Raw genomic sequence first — 23,921 nt, 5'->3', positions numbered from 1 at the left:
CTTTCACTTGGTAGCTATATCTTGTAATGTCCCGGTCATAAAATAAATGTATTTATTTAAACCTTGTCAATGGGCCGATTGATTTAATATATCTCTGACCCATTTTTAATTTAATTGTTTCCATAGGTAAGTATGGCCATTGGCTATCTTTGTACACCCTCGGAAGGATTTCCCGACAAATATTTAAGCACCATGTGTAGGTAGTTGTAGGTATGCATTTTGGATTATTTCTTTGTATTGAGAATTCCAGTTGGGATTCTCTGTAGTTCACCATTTTGGAAGTGAAAGACCTTCCCTATTTGGCTCGCGCGGTTTCGATGGGATTAAATCCACCCTATTCCATCTATGTACTTCTTGGCTCGTACTTGGCAAATCGGAGCATCATTTGTAAGTGGAATATCATTATTATTTGGCACCAGTGTGTATCTATTTCGTCTCTGGTTTTATGCAAGTTATTTGTGTTTAGTATATTGCATTTTGCATTACAAATTGCATTGTTGAACTTCTCTGCATTCACCTTGCCGTACTGCATTACCACCGTCACCGTACACCACATCCAACATCATCCACAGGACTGGACTTCCTCTGTATGTGCACCAACTTTCTGTACGACCCTTTTCCTACACATGTACGGTTGCTAACCAGCCGTACTGCCACCCCAAGACTACCATATGGCCACCAGGATCGACCGTATGGCCTCCTGCCATTTCCCCCATGCTCTCAACACTCTGCTACTCCCCGTATGGCCTAACTGTCTGCCAATCCTCTCTACCGTATCACCTGTCATTCCAGCCTGTCGTACAGTCACCCCTCACCTATAGTATGGATTGCCTTCCCTCCATCCGTACGATTATTCCTTTCATCTGTACACCCCCTCCTCAGCCCTTTCCTTACAGTCATTCAGTGTTATCAGCCGTGCATTTTGTGGAGGAAGCAACAAGAACGGAACATCACATATCTTGCCCATATAATCTCTTGCTTTATGGGTACATGCAACTTATGTATACAATACATTTGTTTTTGAACTAAAAACTCTCCAACTGCCATTGCCACCAAATTGCCAGTCAACAGTGGCACTGCCAGTTGGATAACTCTTAAGCATTAAATTTCTTTTGGTAAAAGAAGATGATTGCCAGGTAGGAGATGGAAAGTATGCATAAAAACTCATCTTTTTCTCTTCTGTATTTACTTCATTTTAAGGAAAACTTCTCACAGCCCATTTAAAGGCACATGCTTTGTATGCTATGGTTACCAAGAATTAAATTTGGTTTGCTTCAAATTAACTTGAAATATCTAAGTAGTAAGAACTACGAATAAACATCTTTGTTGTAACATTCTAATAAACACTACCTTGTACCATTCTACTTTGTTCTTGTTATTTTACTGGTTTTAATTAGGATGCATTAAGAAATTAGATACCATTGACTATGATAATTTTTACAGAGAAGTTAATTTATTTCAATTACAATAAAAATGCATTAAATTGCATGTTTGTGTTTCTTCAAAATATGCTTTAATATAATTTTAATGGGTAATCAATACTTTATTATTTGGGTGTTTGTTTTGCCCAAGACCACTGCATGACATTGATACTTCAAACAAGCCCTTCGATTGCCATTAGTCTTATGGTTTCTTATTATTTATTCACATAAAATAACCTTCCATTTTCTTATCCTGGAGTAAAATTTTGACTTTTACTTGTTGAATGATAGTTTTACATTACCTTGCGAGAAGAGCTGGACTACCTTGATGGAAAGCATACAGTAAGTCCCACCATGATTTTGGAGTTCTATCCAAATTCAAATTGATTTTGTGCTAGAAATGGATTTACTGAAGATAAATTGTCTTGCTAGGTATTTGGGGAGGTGGCAGAAGGAGTGGATACACTAATGAGAATAAATGAAGCCTTTGTCGATGAGAAAGGGCGACCGTACAAAAATATTCGGTTTGTCATCCATGCAATTTCATCTAGGTGTTTTAATGCTATTTGTAGTGATTTGATGATTTCGTAATGCAAGGACCATTATTTTTTGCCATTGACATGGTAAATTGGTTAGCACTGCATTGTGTCTCTTAAATATGCTGTTTTTGAAATTAATTTCAGAATGGTCTCAACATAAATTACCTTGCATGTTTTCCGTCATTATTAAAAATAGTAATAAAATTTGGTGCTCTTCAGAAATACATTGAAGGGAATTTATGATTTTACATTGATTGCAAAGGTTGGTTTTTTTTAAAATTAAGCAGAATCAAGCACACATATATATTGGATGATCCCTTTGATGACCCACCACAACTTGGAGAGCTTATTCCAGTAAATTCGCCAGAGCAAATGCCAGTTGGAGAAGTGAGTATACTTGGCTATAACATGATTGGTGAAATTCATTACACTTTTCATCATTCAAACTGGTTGTCTTAAACTAGGTTACTATAAGATTCTCTTAGAAAGTTATGTGTCCAAGATTTTAGCATTTGTTGGGTACTTACATTATAATGAGTAGGGAATCTTATAAGTAACTATAATGAGTAGGGAATTTCTGAAATAGTGGGCAGAGAAAATAGGACACTATAATGCAAATTAGTGGGAGTAAAAGAAACTATGTAATCATCTGATGGAGGAATTTGAGATAAAATAAAACAATATAATTATGATCTTCTTAGTTAGTCACAATATATAGTTGAAACAGGAATTCAGGGTTATGGGTGTATACTAGCTTAATGTTGTCTCCTATGTTGTTGTCATAACAGCGGCCCTACCATTGAATGACTTCATAGGGTTGGGAAATTATTTAATAGTTTGAGATAAAGTTAGAATATATGAGGCAAGAAAGAACTTATGTATTTAAGAAGTTATTATGGTTCTATTGTGTTGAAATTAAATGTTCTGCTCTCAAATCTGCTTCCCCCTCTGCTCACCATATCTAGCTGCTGTTGCTTTGAAATGGCAATGTGCTTCTTGAATCAACCTTGACCTGTCCAAAGACATCAACTGGTTGAGTGTGTTAATGTTTTGCACAGAAATAATGATAACCAATAGTAATGAATAAAGAAAAATAGAAGAAAAATAGGCACTAAGGACACAAGAAATTATCCTGGGAAAACCCTTCAACTTTTAGGGAAAAACCCAGATACACTAGAGATACGATCAACCAGATTTACCGGTTTCAGAGACTGCCCATTAGGCAGACTGCCTCATTCCTTAGGCTCAACTGGGAACCGGATTAATCCAGCCCTTACGTAGGGTGAGCCAGAGACTGGGCCCGAAAACCCTTCAACTTGAAGGGAAAAACCTGGACACACTAGAAAAATATCTCGTTTATTAACAATAGAAGTTCAAGTACGATGCTTTCCACTTGATATGTTATTCATTCACACAAGGCAATCATGTATATATATAGAATTACAAGACCCTTCTTATCACAACCGAAGGTCTCTTCAATTCATACAAGTCTTTGTATATTTCCAAATGCACGATTCTCGCATGCTGCATTTCTCTTCATATAATATTATCTCAAATATTCTTATAAATATCTTCTCTAGCTGTTTATATAATAGCAAAATCAGAGATAAAGATCTCTATTGCAGTTGCAATCTTCAACACTCCCTCTTAGCAAGAGAGAGATCTCAAGAATGGCAGACACACATAGCTGCAACCAAAGATGTCAATGTTGAATTCTCATCACATAGATTCTTATTAAAACATGTTATCTCAACATAACATGATTCACTGTAGTAGCATAAAATTAAAGTCATGGAGTCACACACATGACATGCACCATGCCTACTTGCAGAGGGTGGGATGAGAATTTTCACCTCAGGCTTCTCCAAGAGAACATTGCCACCATGCCTATTCATAGAGGGTGGTCCACCATGCCTACTCGCAGAGGGTGGTCCACCATACCTACTCGCAGAGGGTGGAATGAAGGCTCTCACCTCAGACTTGTCCCAGAGAAGAATGCATTTCCACCTAAGTTGCTGATTTGGGTTCTGGTTTGGGTACGGATACGTGGGTACGAAATTTTTTTCCCTCCTTGCGGATTCGGGTTTGTCCATATATGTATGTATTTATTTTCAACATCAAAGTTACAAATACAAAAAGAAGATTGATGCTCATAAATCCATATTGGGCAATAAAAAATTATAAATAAATAATTGTATTACTAATATGGTTTCAGATTACATCCATTACAAATTGACATCAATTCAAACATGATCAACAAACATAACTATTGGCTGGGTTATACAATCGATCAACAATAATATACTAAGATCGTCAAATAAATAAAAAAATCAATCCATGACCATCAAATGAATCAAAGTAGGTTGCTGTTCACTACTGTCATAAACTAAGGGCATTACATAGACCAATTTTAACTTGAATAATATTAGCAAGCTGTTGGAAGACACTATCTAAAGCTAATGCAAAGTGCATGCTGATGAACAAATCAGAAATACATACATCAACTAACCTATTGCCTTGGGGTACTTCCTAGGTACCCACATTTGTTGTGTGTCCTTCTATGAAGGACACAAAGAGAACCCATGAAGTTATTAAAATAACCTTCATGTTTCTTTTTAATGCTCACTATTGTATCTTATTATATCTCTGTAAATATTAGAATGTTTCTAATATTTAAGTGTAGTCTAGAATAGAATGTTTCTATTCTATTCGACTCTCCTCTTTGTATATATAGATCAGTTTGATCTCTGATTAATTCATTCAAGTATTCCGCCATTTACATTTGTAACATGGTATCAAAGCTAGGGTTTAAACCCTCTGTGCAAATCGACTGAAAAATTGTGTCTTCAGCTACTGGCATTCTTGGAAACCCGTGGCTTAGTCTGTAAGTCACAAATCAGAATGTCGTTTTTTCAAATTTGGAGGTCGTTTTTTCAAATCTGTTCACATCCACATCTCAAAAAGTGGGATTTTTTGATTTTTTTTCAAAAACGGGTCTGTCTATCCCTGTTGGATATTCTGCTCACGTTTCAGCTGCTGGGTTTTGTTGTTTTTTTCCACTTGCAAACATCTTTTTTCTGCCTTTTTGACCTTTTTGGCTGCCGACTGTTATTCTGCTCAAAACTCGACTTCGGAAAATTTTTCTGATCACATATTCTTGGTGGGTTTTTTGAAATCTCAAATGGGTCTTCATCAAATTTTTGTGGGTGCCTTGTTTTTTGTGCCTCAATTTTCGAGCCAGCGGATCCGAATTTCAACAACATTTTATTTCTAGGTTTTTCGAGTTCTTTCTGGGTACTCCAATTTTTCTGGGTCTTTCATTTTCTCACCTCGAAGTTTGTGCCATTTGAAATATTCACATATTATAAGCATCTGTATCAGCAGCATCAGAAGTCGGACTCAATTAAATAGCACGCCAATACTGCCCAACACTTAGAGCAGAAAGAATCTATCTACCATGCCTTTATGGCCAACATACCTGCAAATCATGTGAAATCTTCTGCTTGGTACATCAATTCTAGGCGTGATTGGTTTGTTGAATTCACTACCTATTCTAACTCAGTAATCTTTGGAGGCGGTGAAGAATACAATATTGTCGGCAAGGGCAATGTTCAGATTCAGTGTGGAGGAAGAAAACTCATGTTTCTCAATGTATGTTATGTTCTTGGCATGAATCATAATTTTCTGTCTATTAGTCAGATTATGAAGCACTCTCCTCAGTTGGATGTCGTTTTCAGTGGAAATAAGTGTTCGATTATTGATCGTGCTTCTCGCACTACACTTGCTTTCGGTCTTGAGGATCATGGTATTTATAGGCTTGTAGATTCAGGCGATTCCCTTGAGCATGCCTTCATCGCTGAATCATCCGCTCTCAGTAGTCTCTGGCATCAGCAATACAGTCATTTGAACATTCAATATCTAGCACAACTTGCTCGGGATAATTTAGTCCATGGCCTACCTAATATTTAGACCCAGAACCATCGCGTTTGCGGAGATTGCCAAGCAGGGAAGCAACATAGGACACCATTTAAGAATGGTGAATCATGGCGGGCATATAGAGTACTCCAGCTAGTCCATGCTGATGTATGTGGTCCTATGAATACTCCTATTACTGGGAACAAGTATTTTTTACTCTTTGTGGATGATTTCAGTCGCAAGATGTGGGTATATTTTCTTAAGCAAAAATCAGATGCCTTTATTGTATTTCAGCAGTTTAAAGCTCTAGTAGAAAAAGAGTTTGGTTCCTCCATCCGTACTCTTAGGACCGATAATGGGGGGGGAATTCTGTTCTTCTGATTTCTTTGCCTTTTGTACTACTCATGGCATTAGACGTCAGTTCACCACACCTCACACCCCTCAGCAAAATGGTGTTGTAGAGCTTCGAAATTGTACCATCACAGAAATGGCTAGGGCTATGCTAGAACATAGAAATGTTCCCTGAAAATATTGGGCAGAAGCAGTATCCACAACTGTCTACCTTCTTAACCAGTCACCCACCCTTGCAGTTAATCATAAGACTCCTGAGGAAGCCTGGTCTGGTCGCAAACCTAGGATCAACCATTTGAAAGTTTTTGGCTCTCTGGCATATGTATGGATTCCTGATGCCAAACGCACTAAGTTGGATTCCAAAAGCCAGAAACTTATGTTTACAGGATACAGTCACACACATAAGGCCTACAGACTGATTGATGTAAATACTGATCGTTAAATCTTCAGTCGTGATGTTGTGTTTGATGAGGAATTTGGACCATTTTCGCTCTCTGACTCCCCACCACATTCCGAGATTCAGTCTTCAGCAATCTCTGACTTGTGTTCTTCTATTTTATATGAGTTATTTGATGCTACTGATACACCAGCTCAGTCACTTCTAGATAATACAACTCCTGCTCCTGCTTCTCATCCAGCTATTCCGATAGCATCTGATATTGGCTCCTCGACTCTTCGGCCAAAATGGTGGGCTCAAACGATTAGTGATCTTCGTCCTGATGAACTCATTGAGGGTAGAACCTCCAGAAATAAGAGCCTTCAGCACAACACAGTTAATATAGCTCTTATGGCCAACATCCATAGTATCCCTGAGCCCCAGATATATGCAGAGGCCAAAGGAATTCTAGAATGGGAACAAGCAATGGATGCTGAGCTTCAGAGTCTTCAAAAGAACCACACTTGGGTTCTTTCAGATCTCCCTCTCGGGAAGAAACCCATTAGCTGTAAATGGGTCTATAAGGTCAAGTACCATGCAGATGGTACCTTAGACAAATACAAAGCAAGACTTGTTACTCGAGGATTCACCTAGCGCGAAGGCATTGATTATGAGGAGACATTTGCACCGACAACCAAGATGAGCACTATTCACATTCTTCTTGCAATTGCAGCTCAGTATGGTTGGAAAGTTCATCAGATGGATGTGAAGAGCGCCTTTCTCAATGGTGAATTACAGGAAGAAGTCTACATGACGTAGCCCCCAGGTTTTAAGGTTGCCGGTTTAGAACACAAAGTATGTAGACTCCAAAAGGCCCTCTATGGTCTTAAACAGGCCCTAGGGCTTGGTACATAAAGATTGATCATTACTTGGTTGCTCAAGGATTTTAGCATAGTCCGTCAGACAGTAATCTATATATTAAACACTCTGGTGATGATATTCTTTTTCTTGTTGTCTATGTGGATGATTTAATCATTACTGGAAATTCAGAACATTTGATTTCAGAAATCAAATAGGATCTATGCAGAACTTTTGATATGACAGATCTCAGATTGCTTCATTATTGTTTAGGTATTGAGGTTTGGCAGACTGACAACAGTATTTTTTTGTCTCAGTCCAAGTATGCTTGAAGTTTGCTTGATAGGTTTCGAATGCAGGATTGCGAATCTGCCTCCACTCCTATGGAGACTGGTCTGAAATTGTCCGCACAATCTGTTTCTCCTCCTGTAGATGAAACACTCTTCAGGCAACTAGTAGGTAGTCTCATCTACCTTACTACTACTAGACCTGATCTCAGTTTTGCAGTCAGCTACATGTCACGGTTCATGACAAACCCCAAGACTGATCATTGGATTGCAGCGAAACGTGTGTTACACTATGTACATGGTACTTCAGATTATGGTCTTCTTTACACAAGGAGTACTACTCCTCAGCCCAGTGGATTCACTGATTCCGATTGGGTCGGCTCAGTTGATGATAGGAAATCTACTTCTAGCTATGTGTTTAGTATCGGATCTGCAGCAGTTACTTGGACCAGTAAGAAGCAATAGGCACATGCACTCTCCTCTACAGAAGTAGAATATAGAGGAGTTGCCAAGGCAACTTGTGAAGCAGTTTGGCTCCGACAAATGCTTGCAGATATGCATATTCCTCAGGCAGGTCTGACTTCTTTGTTTTCAGACAATCAGGGCGTACTCAAACTTGCCAAGAACCCAGTGTTTCATGAACAAACCAAGCACATAGAGCTTCATTTCCATTACATCCGACAATTAGTAGAAGATGGATCTATTCAGTTACGCTATGTTCCTACCTCAGAGCAATTAGCAGATATTTTCACAAAACCCCTTGGTCCTGACAAGTTTGTTAAATTCAAGGGATCTATTGGTGTAGTAAATAGATTGAGCATTAAGGGGGGGTATTAAAATAACCGTAATGTTTCTTTTTAACGCTCACTATTGTATCTTATTATATCTCTATAAATATTATAATGTTTCTAATATTTAGGTGTAGTCTAGAATAGAATGTTTTTATTCTATTCGATTCTCCTCTTTGTATGTATAGATCAGTTTGATCTTTGATTAATTCATTCAAGTATTCCGCCATTTACATTTGTAACAAAAGTACCCCGGAAGAACCAGTACCAAAATTGTACCATTACCAGGACCCAGGCCTAAACAGCAGTACCCGGTAATTGAGATTTCCACCATGCCTACTCGTAGAGAGTGGATCCATCATAACTACTTGTAGAGGGTGGAACAAGGGATTTCACCTTGAACTTTTCTTGTAGAGAACTAATTAACAAGGGATTTCACCTCGAACTTCCCCTTTATAGAGAAGAACTCATTAACATAGGATTTCACCTTGAACTTCTCTATCATAGAGGAAAACTCATTAACATGTATAAGAATGGCTGAGATTCTATCTCAATAGAGACTCTCTCAGAAGGGACGACTTTGATCACCTTAATAAGATAGCCGATTCCAGGGAGTTTTAGCAGTTACACTGCCACATAAGCTTGCAAAGAATTAGATGCAACTCCCCTCTGTATCCGAATAGTCTCCCTCTAAAGATCAATTCTTGTATATGATTTTTCTCTTCTAATGAAGATATGCATCATCAATTCAGTCCAAGACTACAAGCAGCGCACCCATACAATCTGCATTGCTTTACATATAATCTCTCATCATCTCATTGCTTCCTGATCCGTCATGCAATCAAGAGAGATTAATAATAACTCATAAAGTCAACTCATTATAGAGATCAGTGTAAAAACATACACTATTTCCAGTTATATAAAAGAAATTCATAATCATAGAATACTTACCTCTTTCTAGTGAGATCTACAAAAAGAAACTGCTTCCTTGTATTTGAAACACACCGACTTCCATGTAGACCCAACAGAGATGACACCAAATCATCATTGCTGTGAAATCCAGTAAGGCATAAATATATTAGAATAGAAACACAGAAATCTGTAAAAAATATTGTTGCTTATGATTTAATCCTATGCAACGATCAATCAATAAGCGTAGTGATCCTTCGAAACATAGCTTCACAAAAACAGATATAATACCCAGACAGCTTGTAAAATGAATCTGAAAAATATAATACACCAAAAAAACAGATTGACGATATTACATACATATCAAGAAAGCATATATCACTATACACTGGCTTTTTCCTTCAAGACTTAAGTGATCATATTATGGTCAGCTTTATGCTCGATACATAGCAGTAATATCAATAATAATGTAAACAAAAATATATTTTCCAAAACTGACAAATAACATATACTTGAATGGCAGGATGCTACATCAAAAAAGAAGATAATTATTGATTAAATCTTCTCCCAAAGGCATCAGATTTTTACTCCATTAAATGCACATGACCTCTATATTTGAATAGAATATATGAAATTCCTCTAAAAAAGATTCACACTACAGCACTTGAAAATCACTCTTAATACTCCAACCAACAATGCACACACAAAAAAAATCAACTGACAATAATAATAAAACTCTGATTTCCGAGCACCACCATTACAAAATGACAAATCGAGGGGAGAAGATGGTTCTCATCCTTAGTTGAGTATAATATAACATTCTTGCTCTAATCTCTGTCGAGAAATATGACACATAGAAATATAATATTCAGTGGTGGATAATTATCTTGTCCACTTACGGTTACAAACGGGAAAAAAAACGCTGCCAGAAGAGGACAAAACAGCATAGGCAAATTATAATTTCTTTGATTTTGAAGTATACAGAAAACAAATGGTATCACAAACTACAGAATTAAATATCAAATAGCTTATATGTAGAGAGCTCACTGAAAACAAGTTTAACACCCCTGCAGACTTTTAGGAAAGATCAGTAACAATCTCCAGAATTGAGAGCTCAGAAATTACAATACTCAGTATCTGCTAACCAGCAATAATCTCCAGAATTGAGAACTCAGAAATTACAATACTCAGAATATCCGTTAACATGCAATACCCAAAACACCTACTTTTTCATAAGTCATGAAGGAAGAGAGAAAAATATGTGAAAAGAAAGAATGATAAAACTCTTCATTCTTCCCAAATAAAACTTGTTCACGGTACATCTTTTACCATTATAAAGAAACGAATCACCGTAAAGGAATGACCATTGAATCAATGATGATATGGAAGAGAGAATGGTGCCATGTCATCATTGACAAATAATAAAATAAGCTAGGAGTATGACTCGAATAAGCTAAAAATGGAACTCACAAACCAACTTGAGAAGAACTCATGACCAGCTGAATAAACTGTTGTTTTTGGAAATGACTGTGTTAGAATCTTTTAAAATCAACGTTTCGGATCACACCTATGATCCATCATCAAGATGAGAAGAGAGCTGAAGGAGAAAACGATAAATAGATTGCAGACTAGGGGAGGAATAAAGGGGGTTTAAGGAGAAAGCGGTCCAAAGATCCAAACTGAAAATATATAATTTGCAAGCTAATATATTGACTAAACATATGGATACACCAACATGAGGAAAGGCATCGGAGATACACCAACATTAAGAGAGGCATCACAAAGACAATGAATAATAACAGGAAAGCATATTAGCTTTGAGAAAGATAGACGACAATGAATTTTCTGAATAAACATAGAGTAGAAATTATTGGTAATCTTCAGAAGGGTAAGAACTCAATTGCAGCTACCAATTTCCAACACTTACAGATAGCCAAAAACACTTATGAAATTCACAACAAATGGACGAGCTAGTGAGAAGAGACTTCCTTAAATGCTGTTATCTAACCCACTCCGATACCATGTTAGTGTTTTGCCCAGAAATAATGATATCAGCAATAAAGAAAAATAGAATAAAAATAGGCACCAAGGGCACAAGAAATTATCCTAAGAAAACCTTTCAACTCAAGGGAAAACTCATCCACACCAAAAAAAATCTCTTTTGTCAATAATAGAAGTTCAAGTATGACTCTTTCCACTTGATATGCTTTTCATTCACACAAGGCAATCTTTTATATATATATATATAGAATTGAAAGACCCTTCATATCACAACCGAAGGTCTCTTCATATTTCGAAACACATGATTCTTCACATGACACATGTTTCTTCATATAATATTATCTCAAATACTATCATAAATATCTTCTGCAACTGTTAATACAATAGCAAAATTGGAGGTAAAGATCTCCATTGCAGCAACAATTTTCAATAGAGTGAAGAAGTTACAGACTCCTCCCTTCCCTTCATCTCTTTGTAATGTCCCCATTTTTAGTAGGTTCCTGCAGTTGGTTAGGTCAGTTCACCATCGCAACCCTTGTGAGTTGACAGTGGGATTTGGGGGTCTCATTTGTGTGGTTATAGGCTTTCCAACAGCCTATGGAGTGTTTTGGCTCTGTTTGAGGGACTTACTATTCATAGTAAGTCAATCTGTTGGTTCCAATGAGCTCAGTTGAGTTAGAGGAGTTGGGTGATGCTCTTAGTTTTTATTTCGGGCTTTTGGTTTGAGCTCCAAGAATCTTGGAGGGAGCGTCTATTTATAGTAAGTCACCCCGTCAGGTTCATTCATCATCAAGATCACTTTGGTGTTGTTAGATTTTGATTTTGATGCTTCTTCACCTGTTTTCGCAAGATGGGTGAATTATTATTATTATTATTCATCTAAATACATTGAGGTTGCTATTTTTGTTGATCACCTCACTAATCATAGCTCATTGGAACCGAGACGAAAAGTTTTTAATCATGGGAACAAGAAACAATGCCCTTATATGTCAGAGTATTAAGTTATGGTGGAAAAGGTCATTTTCGAATCCAAAAGAAATTAATAAATTAGATTATAATGACACTTTATTATATTTTAATGTTGTGTGTGGGAAGCTTCTAAAGTGAAGTTCATTTGCGAAATTTTGTGCCATTTGGAGATTATAAATATGAGCCCATTTGATGATTAAAGCATCTTATTGATTATTTACTTTTGTTGCCTGCAAAGAGTTTATGAGTTTGCGGATTTCGTTTCCCTTGCTGAAGTATAAGGGTTTGGAATTAAGAAGTGCTTGGTAATTCACATCTCAGGTATTGTGAATTAGTTCTGAGAATTGTCTGAATTAAATTATAGTATTTCCCAACTGTTATGTATTGTACCTAGAAATTTCATTGTGGCTAGAGAATTTGTGATTTGGAATGCCATTATTGTCTACTGTTTGGCATGGTTATAAGAGGAATGTACTGTGGCTGTCGCCCCTATATTTGGCAGTGATTTCAGATTTTGTGGAAGGCTGCAATCAGTTACTGGAGGGCAGCGATCATGTTTTAGAGCACCTGCAATTGTTTTGAGAGGCGGTTGGGTATCATTGGAGGCTGCTGTCCTTTTCCTAAGGCAGCATTAGGCATCAATACATGCCTGGAACCAACAATTAGAGACCTGCGATGATTAATTAGTTGCGTGCAAACTCAATTTGGGGACTATGTTTCATGTGAGGAGCTCATATTTACTTTTGCAATCACTGTTGAAGAATGTTGGAGTAATCACAGGTTCCACACTGTGTAATTTTAATGTAGAATGTCCATTGAGTTCATATAAATAACATTGCAATAGCATTTTGATTTCAGAACTGGTTGATTAGTGAATTGTTAAAATTTAGCATTGTATTTTCTTTACTATTATTTATATATTTGAAAATTCAAAACAAGGAATGTCCCATTACCACTATAGCCCAAAGGAAGTTAGCATAGAGTGGAAATGTTTGCCAAGTGTTTGACAAATTGCCAAACTATTAATTTAGTTAAAAAAATCAGTGTTATTAAGTTATAGCCGGCAAAAGGTTATTACACTCTTCAGTTCCACACATCGTACAGATTTGCGATTTCCAAGGGAATAGGAAAACCATGCAAGGAAGAATTTCATCACTTTCTACAATAGAACACACATTGTTCAATCTAAAATTGCAACATGCCCACCCAGAAAGAAAATGGACATCTACTTTAAATGGAAACGCTTTCACTAATCTCTCTCTCTCTCTCTCTCTATCAATGGTTTGGGAAACACTACTTACAGATTCATGGGAACCAATTCAAGATAAAAAACAACTTTCATTACTATCCTAGTGGTGCCGAAGTAGTGCTTCATGACTATCTTATCTAGATAAGATAAGCTAAAAATATTAATGTCCAAGAACAGACCATGAAGGCCTAAGGGATTGGAGAATGTACAACAAGGCAACAACTGACAATGGGAGCACCAAACAGTGTCCACAAAAGGAACAAGCAAGAAAGTGAATGACAGAGCCAAAAAAGACTAAATACTCCTCATAGGTGAGATGTAGGCCAGAATCGAAGAATACAGTCATAGATCGTATGGAGGATCTACTGAAAGAAGGGTGAAGTTGGTGAGTGCGTCCTCTGCAAGGCCTCATAGATCTTGCGTGACCCAAAGGGACAGGGTTGAGCAACTGCTTCCCCCAAGCAGGAGACCTAGGCACGAAGAAAGAGGCGATGAGCTGGTCAGAGGTTTGTCTCGACGAAAAAATGGACTCCAAGGTATGGCCACGAAGCCGCAAAGCCTCTTGGAGATAAATGGCAAGACACTACTGATCAATGTAAGTGAGGAAAGAGGAGTGGGACCTGCACTCTCTGAATAAACAATGAAATCTCCCCTTGACCTCATAGTAGATGGGACATCGAAAGATAAAATAAGTCTCTAATTCCACCCCCCTAAGGGAGTAGAGTCGGCAAATCCTATCATCCCTATCGATCTGAAGGTTAGTTCAAATACGTAACTAGTAAGAGCCCACTCTAAGAGATCCCAGAGAGATACAAAGGGCATGAGTTTAGTGGCGAGTGGGGTACTAGTGGCGCAAAATACCCTGTCTTGAATATCCATGGAGTGCTTTGAATAAAATGCCATCCTTGGGCGGAGTCATTTTAGAGGTTACTCTATATTGTTTTGTAAAAACCCTTTGTCGGCTATAACTTTATAACACCAATTTCTTTAATATTTAATGGTCAAACATTTTATCAAACACTTGTGTAGCAGCCTCATAACCACTGTTAATGACATAGCTAGATGTGAACTGTCATGCCAGCATAGTCAAGCCAAATACTGAAATTATATTTGTAATTCAACTTGATAAATATCAACTTATAATTTATTATTCAAAACCTTGGAGTTGCTGACATACACTCAACAAAGATAATGATGAAAACTGTAATTACACTGCCAAATAGCAACAATACAATTCTGGCATACACTTATGGGCAAACCATGTGCAAGATATGATTTGATAATGTCAATGATTGGCCATAATATCAGAATCACAATCCAAACTGAAGTTAGCTTTATCCTTCTATCAATTTGCAGCCTCTAGATGGAAATGACTTGCAATGTGCATGTAATCATGACCCCAAAAACCTAATCTCTAACCTTACACCACTAACCGCAGGGCTGAATAACTGATTGGCAGCTCAATTATTGAACGTTGGGTGGAGCTGGGCAGTAATAATCTCACAAAGTGCAGCGCTAAACCCAAATTCAGCTCCCTAGTCCTTATGTCAATGCTAGAAACAAATCGCAAGTAGTTAAGCATGAACACGATGCCTCTTGGTTGCCACGTGGAGCTTAGAAATTGCTATGACAATTCTGGAAAATGCCAAACGGTGCACACATGATGAATGATTGCTTGTAAGAAACCCACGTGAGCCTCATATGAAATGCAGGTATGCTGGAAATTCACAAATTCCTTCACAAGTTAGTCACGTCTCACAAAAGCTAATCTCCAAAGATACAGGATGGACAGTAGGAGATATGCAATGCTATATAACAAACACAATTTGCTAATGCAATTCTCAGAAACTTCTTAAAATCCTCAGCCAGATGCACAATAATTTCAGTATAATCAACAAGATTATTTTTCTCTTTAGATACAAAAGATACAGTAGGAGAGAGTTGGCCAATTGTATACTTTAGCACAATTGCCAAGAACTTCTTAGACAAGACCCTTATACTTTAGTAATGGTTCACAGGTCAGAAATCAGGAAAGCCACAAAGGCACAAAAATCAAATATATTTTTCAAGCATGCCTTTCCCAATGAAATGAGCTCTTATTTATAAGCTTTCGTTGGCCAAAGTTTGCCTAAAACTCCACTTTAGAAATTGTGGAAGTTTTCAAAAAAACTCAACATTGGAGACTTTCCAACTCGCTTTTTAAGAAATATCTCTTAAAGTCATTATTATAATAATATAAACATTATTATAATAATGCAACTCAATGATTAATAAATAAATAAGAACTCATGCAATTTATTACTTTATTAACTGTAGGTGATTACCAACTGCTAAAGCCACCCATTGTACTGCCAAAAATAGCAATTGTCGAAACTAGACTTTCTAAAAATAGTAAGTCCACAACTAAGACCCCCAAGACACCTTGTTAGCTCACGAGGGTCGCTATGATGAGCTAACTCCATCCATTGTGTTGACCTGCCATAATTGGGGACATTACATGTTGTAATATATTGCTGGTAGATCTCAAGCCAGATGTGCTCATTCAACTCTTGCTGTGAGGGAATGAGGTGACTGGGGGCAACCAACGAGAATTGAAAGGGGGCAAGGCAGTTTGTCACAACCCTAATCAAACTAAGAAGAGAAGATCCTTTTGGAGATGAGAGATGGTGAAGTGACTGATGGAGGGAATGAAGGACGTGTAGGAGAGAGTATAGTCAACAATGCTTGTGCCACTGTAATGGGGCTAACATGTGCAAAGGTCGGAACCATGGAAGCAGGGAAGACCATTCAGTATCACCAAGTCTGATGACTCCTATAACTGCAATAGATGACGTTCGTATTTTGTAAGGGGTCCCTAATTGTCCTCCAAAGCACACTGCAAACTGTTGTGAGGTTTTCACACCATCGCCCCAAAATTTTTGGGGGCCCCCTTTTTCGGGCAACCCTTGGCAATTTTCGCAGGTGTTGGGAATTTTTCAGTTGCTTTAACAAAATTTGGAGTTGTCTAGAGGTTTTTGAATTGTTAATTTTACACGTTGGATGCCTTCAGGCCAGGAAGGGATTTGGTTTGTTTCCACCCAGTGTGAAACTAGATTTTCTTGAACATGTAATTTTGTCCTTCGGACAAATAGGTTTCAACAACAACATTTTTTTTTTGATGGCTAAAATAATATCTAGTAGGACAAATTTGCAAATTTTGGACTTAGAAGGATTTTTGAAAATTTGATATAATTGTATAAACTTGAGCATTTTCAAAATGAATTTGTGGACTTAGTTGTTTTGGAAAATCTTGAACTTTTTTCAGTGAAAAGAAATTTTGTTAGTGAAATTGAATTTAGAGTTTGAATTTTGATTGTCGAGAAAATGATTTATTTTGTTAAAAAATTGAAATTGTATTGCAAAATTGAAATTGGATTAAGTTGCAAAATCTCATCAATTTGGTTGAAATTTTGCCCAGAGGATTTTAGGAATGTTAAAGGAAATTGATAATTTGGAATTGAAAATTGATTTTCACTTGGTAGATTCGATTTTAATGATATTTTAATTGCCAAAATGTTGTTAAATGAAAATTTTGACATTTTTTAAGCTTACTTTATTTCTATTTTGCAATTTTGGGTCAAATTGGCAATTAGAAGGGCCAATTTCGCTATAGGGCTTAGTTATTTTCGTGTTTCATTTAAAATTGGGCCATCTTTGGGGGTTTTAACTTAAAATTTATTTCCCTCCAGGCAGGTCGGACCACTCTGGAGATCAACAGGGGGATATAAGAAAGGGGTTTCCCCCTCTTATTTCTCATTAATTCCCACCTCCTCTTGCTTGGTTGAGTGATTTTCTAACAAAGGGGTGAATTTGTCCTTGGCAGCGATTTTTGAGGGTCTGATTTTCCATTTTTGAGCAGCAATTTCTTCCTTGGAGAGGGGTGATTTCTGCCATAAGGCGAATTTGATGGAGAAGGTCTGATTTTTGCAAGATTGGCAGCTATTTTGGGGTCTGATTTTTTCTCCTAGGGCAGTGATTTTTTCCTTCAGCTATGGCGATTTTATTTGGTGGAGAGGCAAGGCGATTTGAGATCTGATTTTGGGCAATTTTAGATTGTGGAAATTCTGATTTGGAGCAGACTTTTCTGCCCTAGGGCAGCGATTTTCCTTAAAGTTGGACGATTTTGACAAGGAGGTCGAAATTTGGTGAAAGGAGCAGATTTTTGCAAGCAATTCATTTGCTAGGGCATCGCATTTTGAAGGAGGATTGAAATTTCTGAGATCAGATCTAAATTTGAAGAGGCCCAATTGTTGGTAGAAGGCAGGTTTAAGGTAAGATTTTTGTTCATTTTTAGAGGTGAAGTTTGATTTTAAAGGCAAATTTTATTCCTTGTTCTTGCTTGGTTCATTTCCCTTATCTTCTTCTCGCACTATTCATCCACTACTTTATCATTTTCCATTAATAGGCTAAAGTTGGGAGATATTAGCCTAGATTTCATGATAGGACACTTGGAGAGGCAAAAATAAGCTAGACCACCCTAGGATTGAAGTTGGGAAATATAAGTGTAGTCCATCCTAAGGTATCGAAAAGGCAGAAATAAGTGGTAGTCCCACCCAAAAGATTGAATTTTGGAGATAGATAAGTGTAGAGATAGGACTTGCAGAGGCAAAAATAAGCTAGATTCCATCGATAAGTTTGAAGATTGATAAGCGTAGTCCATATCATTTAGAATGATGGGGCAGAAATAAGTGTTTAGAATGGTAGATGTTAGTGCAAGCGAGAACTCAAAGGGAACGAATATCAAAAAACACAAGGAAGACATGATGCCTAAGACCACCTTCTTCTCGAAAGTGAGGCGAATAAGTGATACCAATATCAGCATGGTGGACATGGTACAGTTGAAGGACAACCCTCCATGGTGAAGAAGATCTACAAGAGCAAAATTGTACACGCGGTGACTTTCCCTCCTACCTTGCTTTGTCCGGATTTGGTAATGGAGTGTGCATCCCGGTTTGATATTGTTACCAAGTCCATCATTTTTGATGAGGGGAAGAGAGTGTTGGCTAACATTAGCAAACAAGTGGTCGAAGAAGTATTCAGTATTCCCCAGCATAAAGGCATGACAATGGTAATGATGGATCAAACAACCAAGTTTTTTCAGGATAATTACGAGGCCTACTTCATTCATCTAAAGCGAAATTGGTTACACGAAGGAAAGAAGGGAGTTATCGAGTCGCCAAAGCTCACCAAGTCAGATTTCAAATCGAAATATGGTGACCTTATTGTGCTTCTCAGCCGGATCATGGGCGTAGCTCAAGGTATGCAATTCGAGAACTGGATGTACTATTTTATTGATGAAATTGAAAATGGAAAGAGAAAATTTGATTGGGCTAGAATTATAAGTGAAAATTTAGAGTTGCAACTTAGGACAGAAAAATCAAAAGCGATTCTACATGGGATCCTACCTTTTCTATCTGATTGCGAGACTATATGAAAACCCTGGACTTAAGACCTTAGGAGTGATTGGTAATGGGTCGGGGCAATGTTTGGTGCATGAGTGCTATCCACAACTTTATTTGCATGACACCAAAGATTATAAGATGTTTTATGATGCCTTTGCCATGATACGGTAAAAATATTATAAGAGACACTTGCTAAGAGGCTCTCATTGGAAGCGGAAGCAGAAGTTAAGAAGTATGGGAGTTGGTTCATTCAATTTCTGCAATTCGCATATATTAGAGTAGCATGAAGTACATTTTGTCCCAAGAGACTTCCAAGGTACCCACCCGAAAAGATAGTTTTGATGGAGTTGGCTAGGCAACTTAAGCATTATGACAAGATGATGAAACTTAAAGGTGAGACAGGGATTACCTTCTCATTTTGAATAGGCAATGATACTTGCCCCAATCTTGTCGCCTTTGCAACTGCGGAGAATGAGTTAGAATGGTATTATCTAGTATGGTATAGAGCACTATAGGGATTTGATCCTAATGGCCTTATCAAGGCATCTCACGAAAACACATTCAAACATATTCCTACTATAGAAGATTTTTGGGGCAATGTGCAGGATGACTTTCATGTGAGGAAGCTAGCTTTCTCAAGATTGTAAGTGGGCATGATGAGGGCAATCAGATGGAGAGGCCTTGATATTCCCGATCAGTGGGAAGATGATGAACATGTCCTAAGAGAAGATTATGATACAGTGGATGGAACAGAGTTGGGTCTAGTGGATTGGGATGATCATCAGGATCCTTCATTAGAGGCGGTTACAAGGACAATTGATCTACATACTGAGTTGTGGTACAATGAGAAGTTAAGGGAATTACAAAGTCGGAAGGTATGCCTTACTTATGAGAAGATGAAACCGGAGGAAGGTCTAGTGGAGCCAGTTGGACAGAAAGGTGGGGGCAGTAGCTGGCAAGAAAGAGCAGTTAAGAGCAAGAAGAGAAATTTTGAGGTTGAGAAAAGTAAAGAACTTTAGGAGCCTTCAACAAAGAGACAGAATGCAACATCGTCAAGGGAGAGCATAATTGAGGCTATAAGCTAAGGAGATAATACAGGTGGACGAGGGGTTGCGGTAGAGGTGAGCTGTAATTCGGAATCAGGCGATTATAGCAATAGTACCGAATACTCTCATCTCTCCGAGAACCAACATGGAGATGATGTGACAGTCACTAGTGAAGAAGAAGATAGGCCAATTGATATTGAGGAAATAAGCAAGGCACCTGAGGCCATTGGTGATGCTTTGCTAGTCGAACCGAATCCAGATTTGGGAAATCGATTGCATTGCTATGGTTAAGGCAAATGTTTATGCAAGAGGTGACATGGTAATTGGCCAAACAGTTGAAGATATTCAAGGGTTAGTGGAAAAGGAAGATAGTGAGAAACTGAGACAAATTGCAAAAATGGTGGTGAAGGTAAGTAGGAGCAATGATGAGGGTCTAGGAGCCAAGAGGTTAATACAAGTGGACAAAGGGTCTCAGTAGAGGTGAGCTCTGATTCATAATCAAGTGATTACAATGACAGTACCGAATACTCTCCTCTCTTGGAGAACCAACATGGAGATGGTATGATAGTCACTAGTAAAGAAGAGGATAGGCCAATTGATATTGAGGAAGTAAGCCAGGCACTTGAGGCTTTTAGTGATGCTTTGCTAGTTGAACCGAATCCAGATTTGGGGAGATGCACTGCACCACTATGGTTAAGGCAAAAACTTATGCCAAGAGGCGAAGTGGTGATTGTCTGAATAGTTTAAGATATTCAAGGGTTAGTGGGAAAGGAAGATAGTGAGAAACAAAAACAAATTGCAGAAATGGTGGCAAAGGTAATCGGGAGCGATGATGATGGTCACTGAAAAGTTCAGATTGCTATACCAAAGGTTAGCAAGGCAATGGATTAGATTGTAGTTTAGGAGTATGAGATAGTAGAGCATAACTTGGGAAGAATCATAGATGACATGAAGTGTGAGGAGATCCAGGAAGGTATGGTTTCAATTAGAGAAAGGTTGAGGAAGGCAAACGAGAGGATTGTAAAGTTGGAGGCCAAAAACAAGTATTGGAGAGATTGCCTCTATCCAACAGTTACATCAGGCAGCCCTCCTACAAGACAGCGGGAGCAACATAGAAGAGATATTGGCTCAGCTGCGCGAAATCAAAGATTGGATCAGTGATATAATTCAAGATGGGCAAAATTTCTTGCCTTTCTTTATCTCAACTTTCAGGTCATTGGTGGCAATTAGAGACAAATTTAGAACATTGGAAGGGGAGTGGAAGGATTTTCTTCTAGTCAAGGACTTAGCCATTCCCAACCTACGGGCAGTCATTGGGTTACCAGAGAGGTATTTGGAAAGAACCAAGTTGGTGGATGAAGGAGGAATGAGTAGGGTGGAGTCTTGGTATATTGCCTTGACCATCAGATTGAGGGTACTTGAAGACACATGGAATAAGATTGCACAACACAGCCCAGGCGTTGACACTTTCATTTCATCCATGATGAGTGACATTGGGGTTGCACTTGATTTTGGAGATATCAAAGAAGAGAACGTCAATGAGACAGAGTTTGGATCAAGATTATATGAGTTGGGGAAGGTTGCCATCAAGAAGAAACATTTGGGCACCCTTGCCTCCCTAATTGGCTTTATCAGATATGTGAAAGAATATGAGAAGGATCATGTGAAGACATTTCAAACAACGAGCAACATAATGATTTCAGTTGAGCTCAAGATGAAGTGCACGCCTTGCCCTCCCATGAAGGATGTCAATGACAGGCTAGCCAAGTTCATTGCCTTGGCTAAAAAGATGAAAGAAAATGGTAGAATTATATTAGAAGATCATTTGATGTAAGCCTTATTGGCACATTCTCCGTTCTTCTTGGGTAGGATAGGTGTCTGATTCTAATTGGCCACCATTTTGGTGCCTTCTCATTTGGTTGCCACTTTTCCTTTTTTCATTGATCCATTAATGAGGTGGTGTCTTCTCATTGGCCGATGGGGTGGCAACCCTAATTAGGGTTTCTAGGATTTTATTTGGATCGTTGATTTTTCCTCTTAATCTCTATCGTTGGTTGTAATTTTGGCCCCTATATAAGGCCATTTGCTCTCATTTGTAAAGGGTTGATGAAAATTGTTGCTTGAGATAATACCAAAATTGCTTCTCTTATCATTGTTGTGACTTGCATGGTGATTAAGAACACTTTGTGTTATTGCATGGTTTCCACTTCCAATAGTTAGAGTTAAATTCCATTGAAGTTGTTAAAGTAGATTTTATTTCAAGGAAGTTTTTAAGAGTAAGAATAGATGGATAGTTGTATGGTGATATTAGTGGATGTTTGATAGAGATCCATAAACTAGGCCACTAGCATCCTAGCGGCTTGTTAGGAAGCCTTGCGTGGTAATCTAATATTTTTTTTTTTTCCCTTGAATCATTGCATCTATGGAGTTAGCGCCTTTGGTAAGTTTTCATCAGATTTGATCCCCGTCCATTTGCTAATCTTTCCATTCATAGGAGTAGAAGTAAAGCAACAAATAGTTCAGTAGTTGGAGTTCATTCAAGAAGAGAGTTAGAAAATTTGAGCATTGGTGGACAAGTCCTCCATCATCATCGCCATCAACACTATTTGACGCTAATATATATTGCAAAGCTAAGATTTCATCATCATCACAGCAAAAGTCGAACATCTTTGAAAGAAAAGCGAAAGCCTGCCTATGTGAGTAACCAGCAAATCACATTAATATAATTGAGTTAGTATCCATAGTGTAAGGAACCTTGGAGTTTTTCTCATGTTCTTCATGAGTATTTACTTTTCAAGAGAGGGTTGAGTGTTTGATATTCTGTATCAAGTATTTAATTGCTATATGTTATGTAGTGGTACAAAACTAACATCAACACAAACCCAGGGTGATCGAATTAGATTTGATCATACAAATTGCATTAGACACATCATCATGGAAGGTGGTCGGAAGATCTGTAGTTTGTCCATTAAACTCTCCTTGAATGATGATGTCACCCATGGATAAGAACCTGGGGATATACTCAAGTAGGTCCTCAAACTGGTCACCATCCTCCAAGCTATGAATTGCATAATATGAGGAAGCCGATGGAAAGTAGCAAACTGTGACGTAGATATCTCTGCCATGTGACATCATCTGACCAATACGGATCCACATGAATCTAATGGAGTTGTTAGCATAAACCATGAAAGACGTACTAAAAAGGTGGTCATAGAGAAAACAAGCAACACACTTGAACCTTCGACCCCACCTGAGGATTTGACCTCAGCTTTAAATGTGGATAACTGCAAGTAACCGGATATGCTAGGAAGAGGATTGATGAGGCTCTAATGAGTCTCTGTGACAGGAAGAATGTCCGCAAAACTAAGAGGGTACTAAAAATGGTGTGACAAGGACCATAAGGTGCCATTGTTGTTCCAACAGTTGACAAGCAAGGAACCCCCACCAAGTCCCTGCTTGTGAACCAATGCCTTTGATTGTCATTTGGCAACATTTGCTGCCCTGGTATCTTACCCCAAAGGGGAAGTGTCTCTAATCACTGCCTTCAAGTTCCTGATGACTACCCACTTACCCTCACATCTCACTCTAGTAACAAGTCCTCAAGAATGTTTTAGTTCAGCTACTTGAGTTCTAGTGAGGTCCTCATCTAAGTAGATGCTCATGGGAAGAGGAAATACTTTCCTCATAGCCTTGAGCTCTTAAATGATCTGTTGTAGAAAGGAAACAAAGGAAAAGAGTGTTGTTGAAACCCAACCAAGCTCTATCCAAAGT

The 23,921-nt window shown here is 38.0% G+C and overlaps 1 protein-coding gene across 2 annotated transcripts in view; it reads left to right on the top strand.

Moving 5' to 3' along the window:
• CYP59 (cyclophilin 59) overlaps positions 1 to 23,921 on the top strand; it is a 272,359-nt gene that overhangs the window by 82,799 nt on the left and 165,639 nt on the right. For both annotated transcript variants that reach the window (XM_089811494.1, XM_089811493.1), the window contains exons 4-6: positions 1,713 to 1,763; positions 1,854 to 1,945; positions 2,248 to 2,347. In XM_089811494.1, the coding sequence (XP_089667620.1) occupies positions 1,713 to 1,763; positions 1,854 to 1,945; positions 2,248 to 2,347 (243 nt within the window). The remainder of the gene's footprint in view (positions 1 to 1,712; positions 1,764 to 1,853; positions 1,946 to 2,247; positions 2,348 to 23,921) is intronic.

The sequence above is a fragment of the Cupressus sempervirens genome, chromosome 11 (assembly GCF_028749045.1).
Source record: "Cupressus sempervirens isolate cs-2001-9-10 chromosome 11, ASM2874904v1, whole genome shotgun sequence".
Taxonomy (NCBI): Eukaryota; Viridiplantae; Streptophyta; class Pinopsida; order Cupressales; family Cupressaceae; genus Cupressus; species Cupressus sempervirens.
Note: the sequence above shows the minus strand (reverse complement) of the source record. Positions and strands in the feature narration are given on the sequence as shown.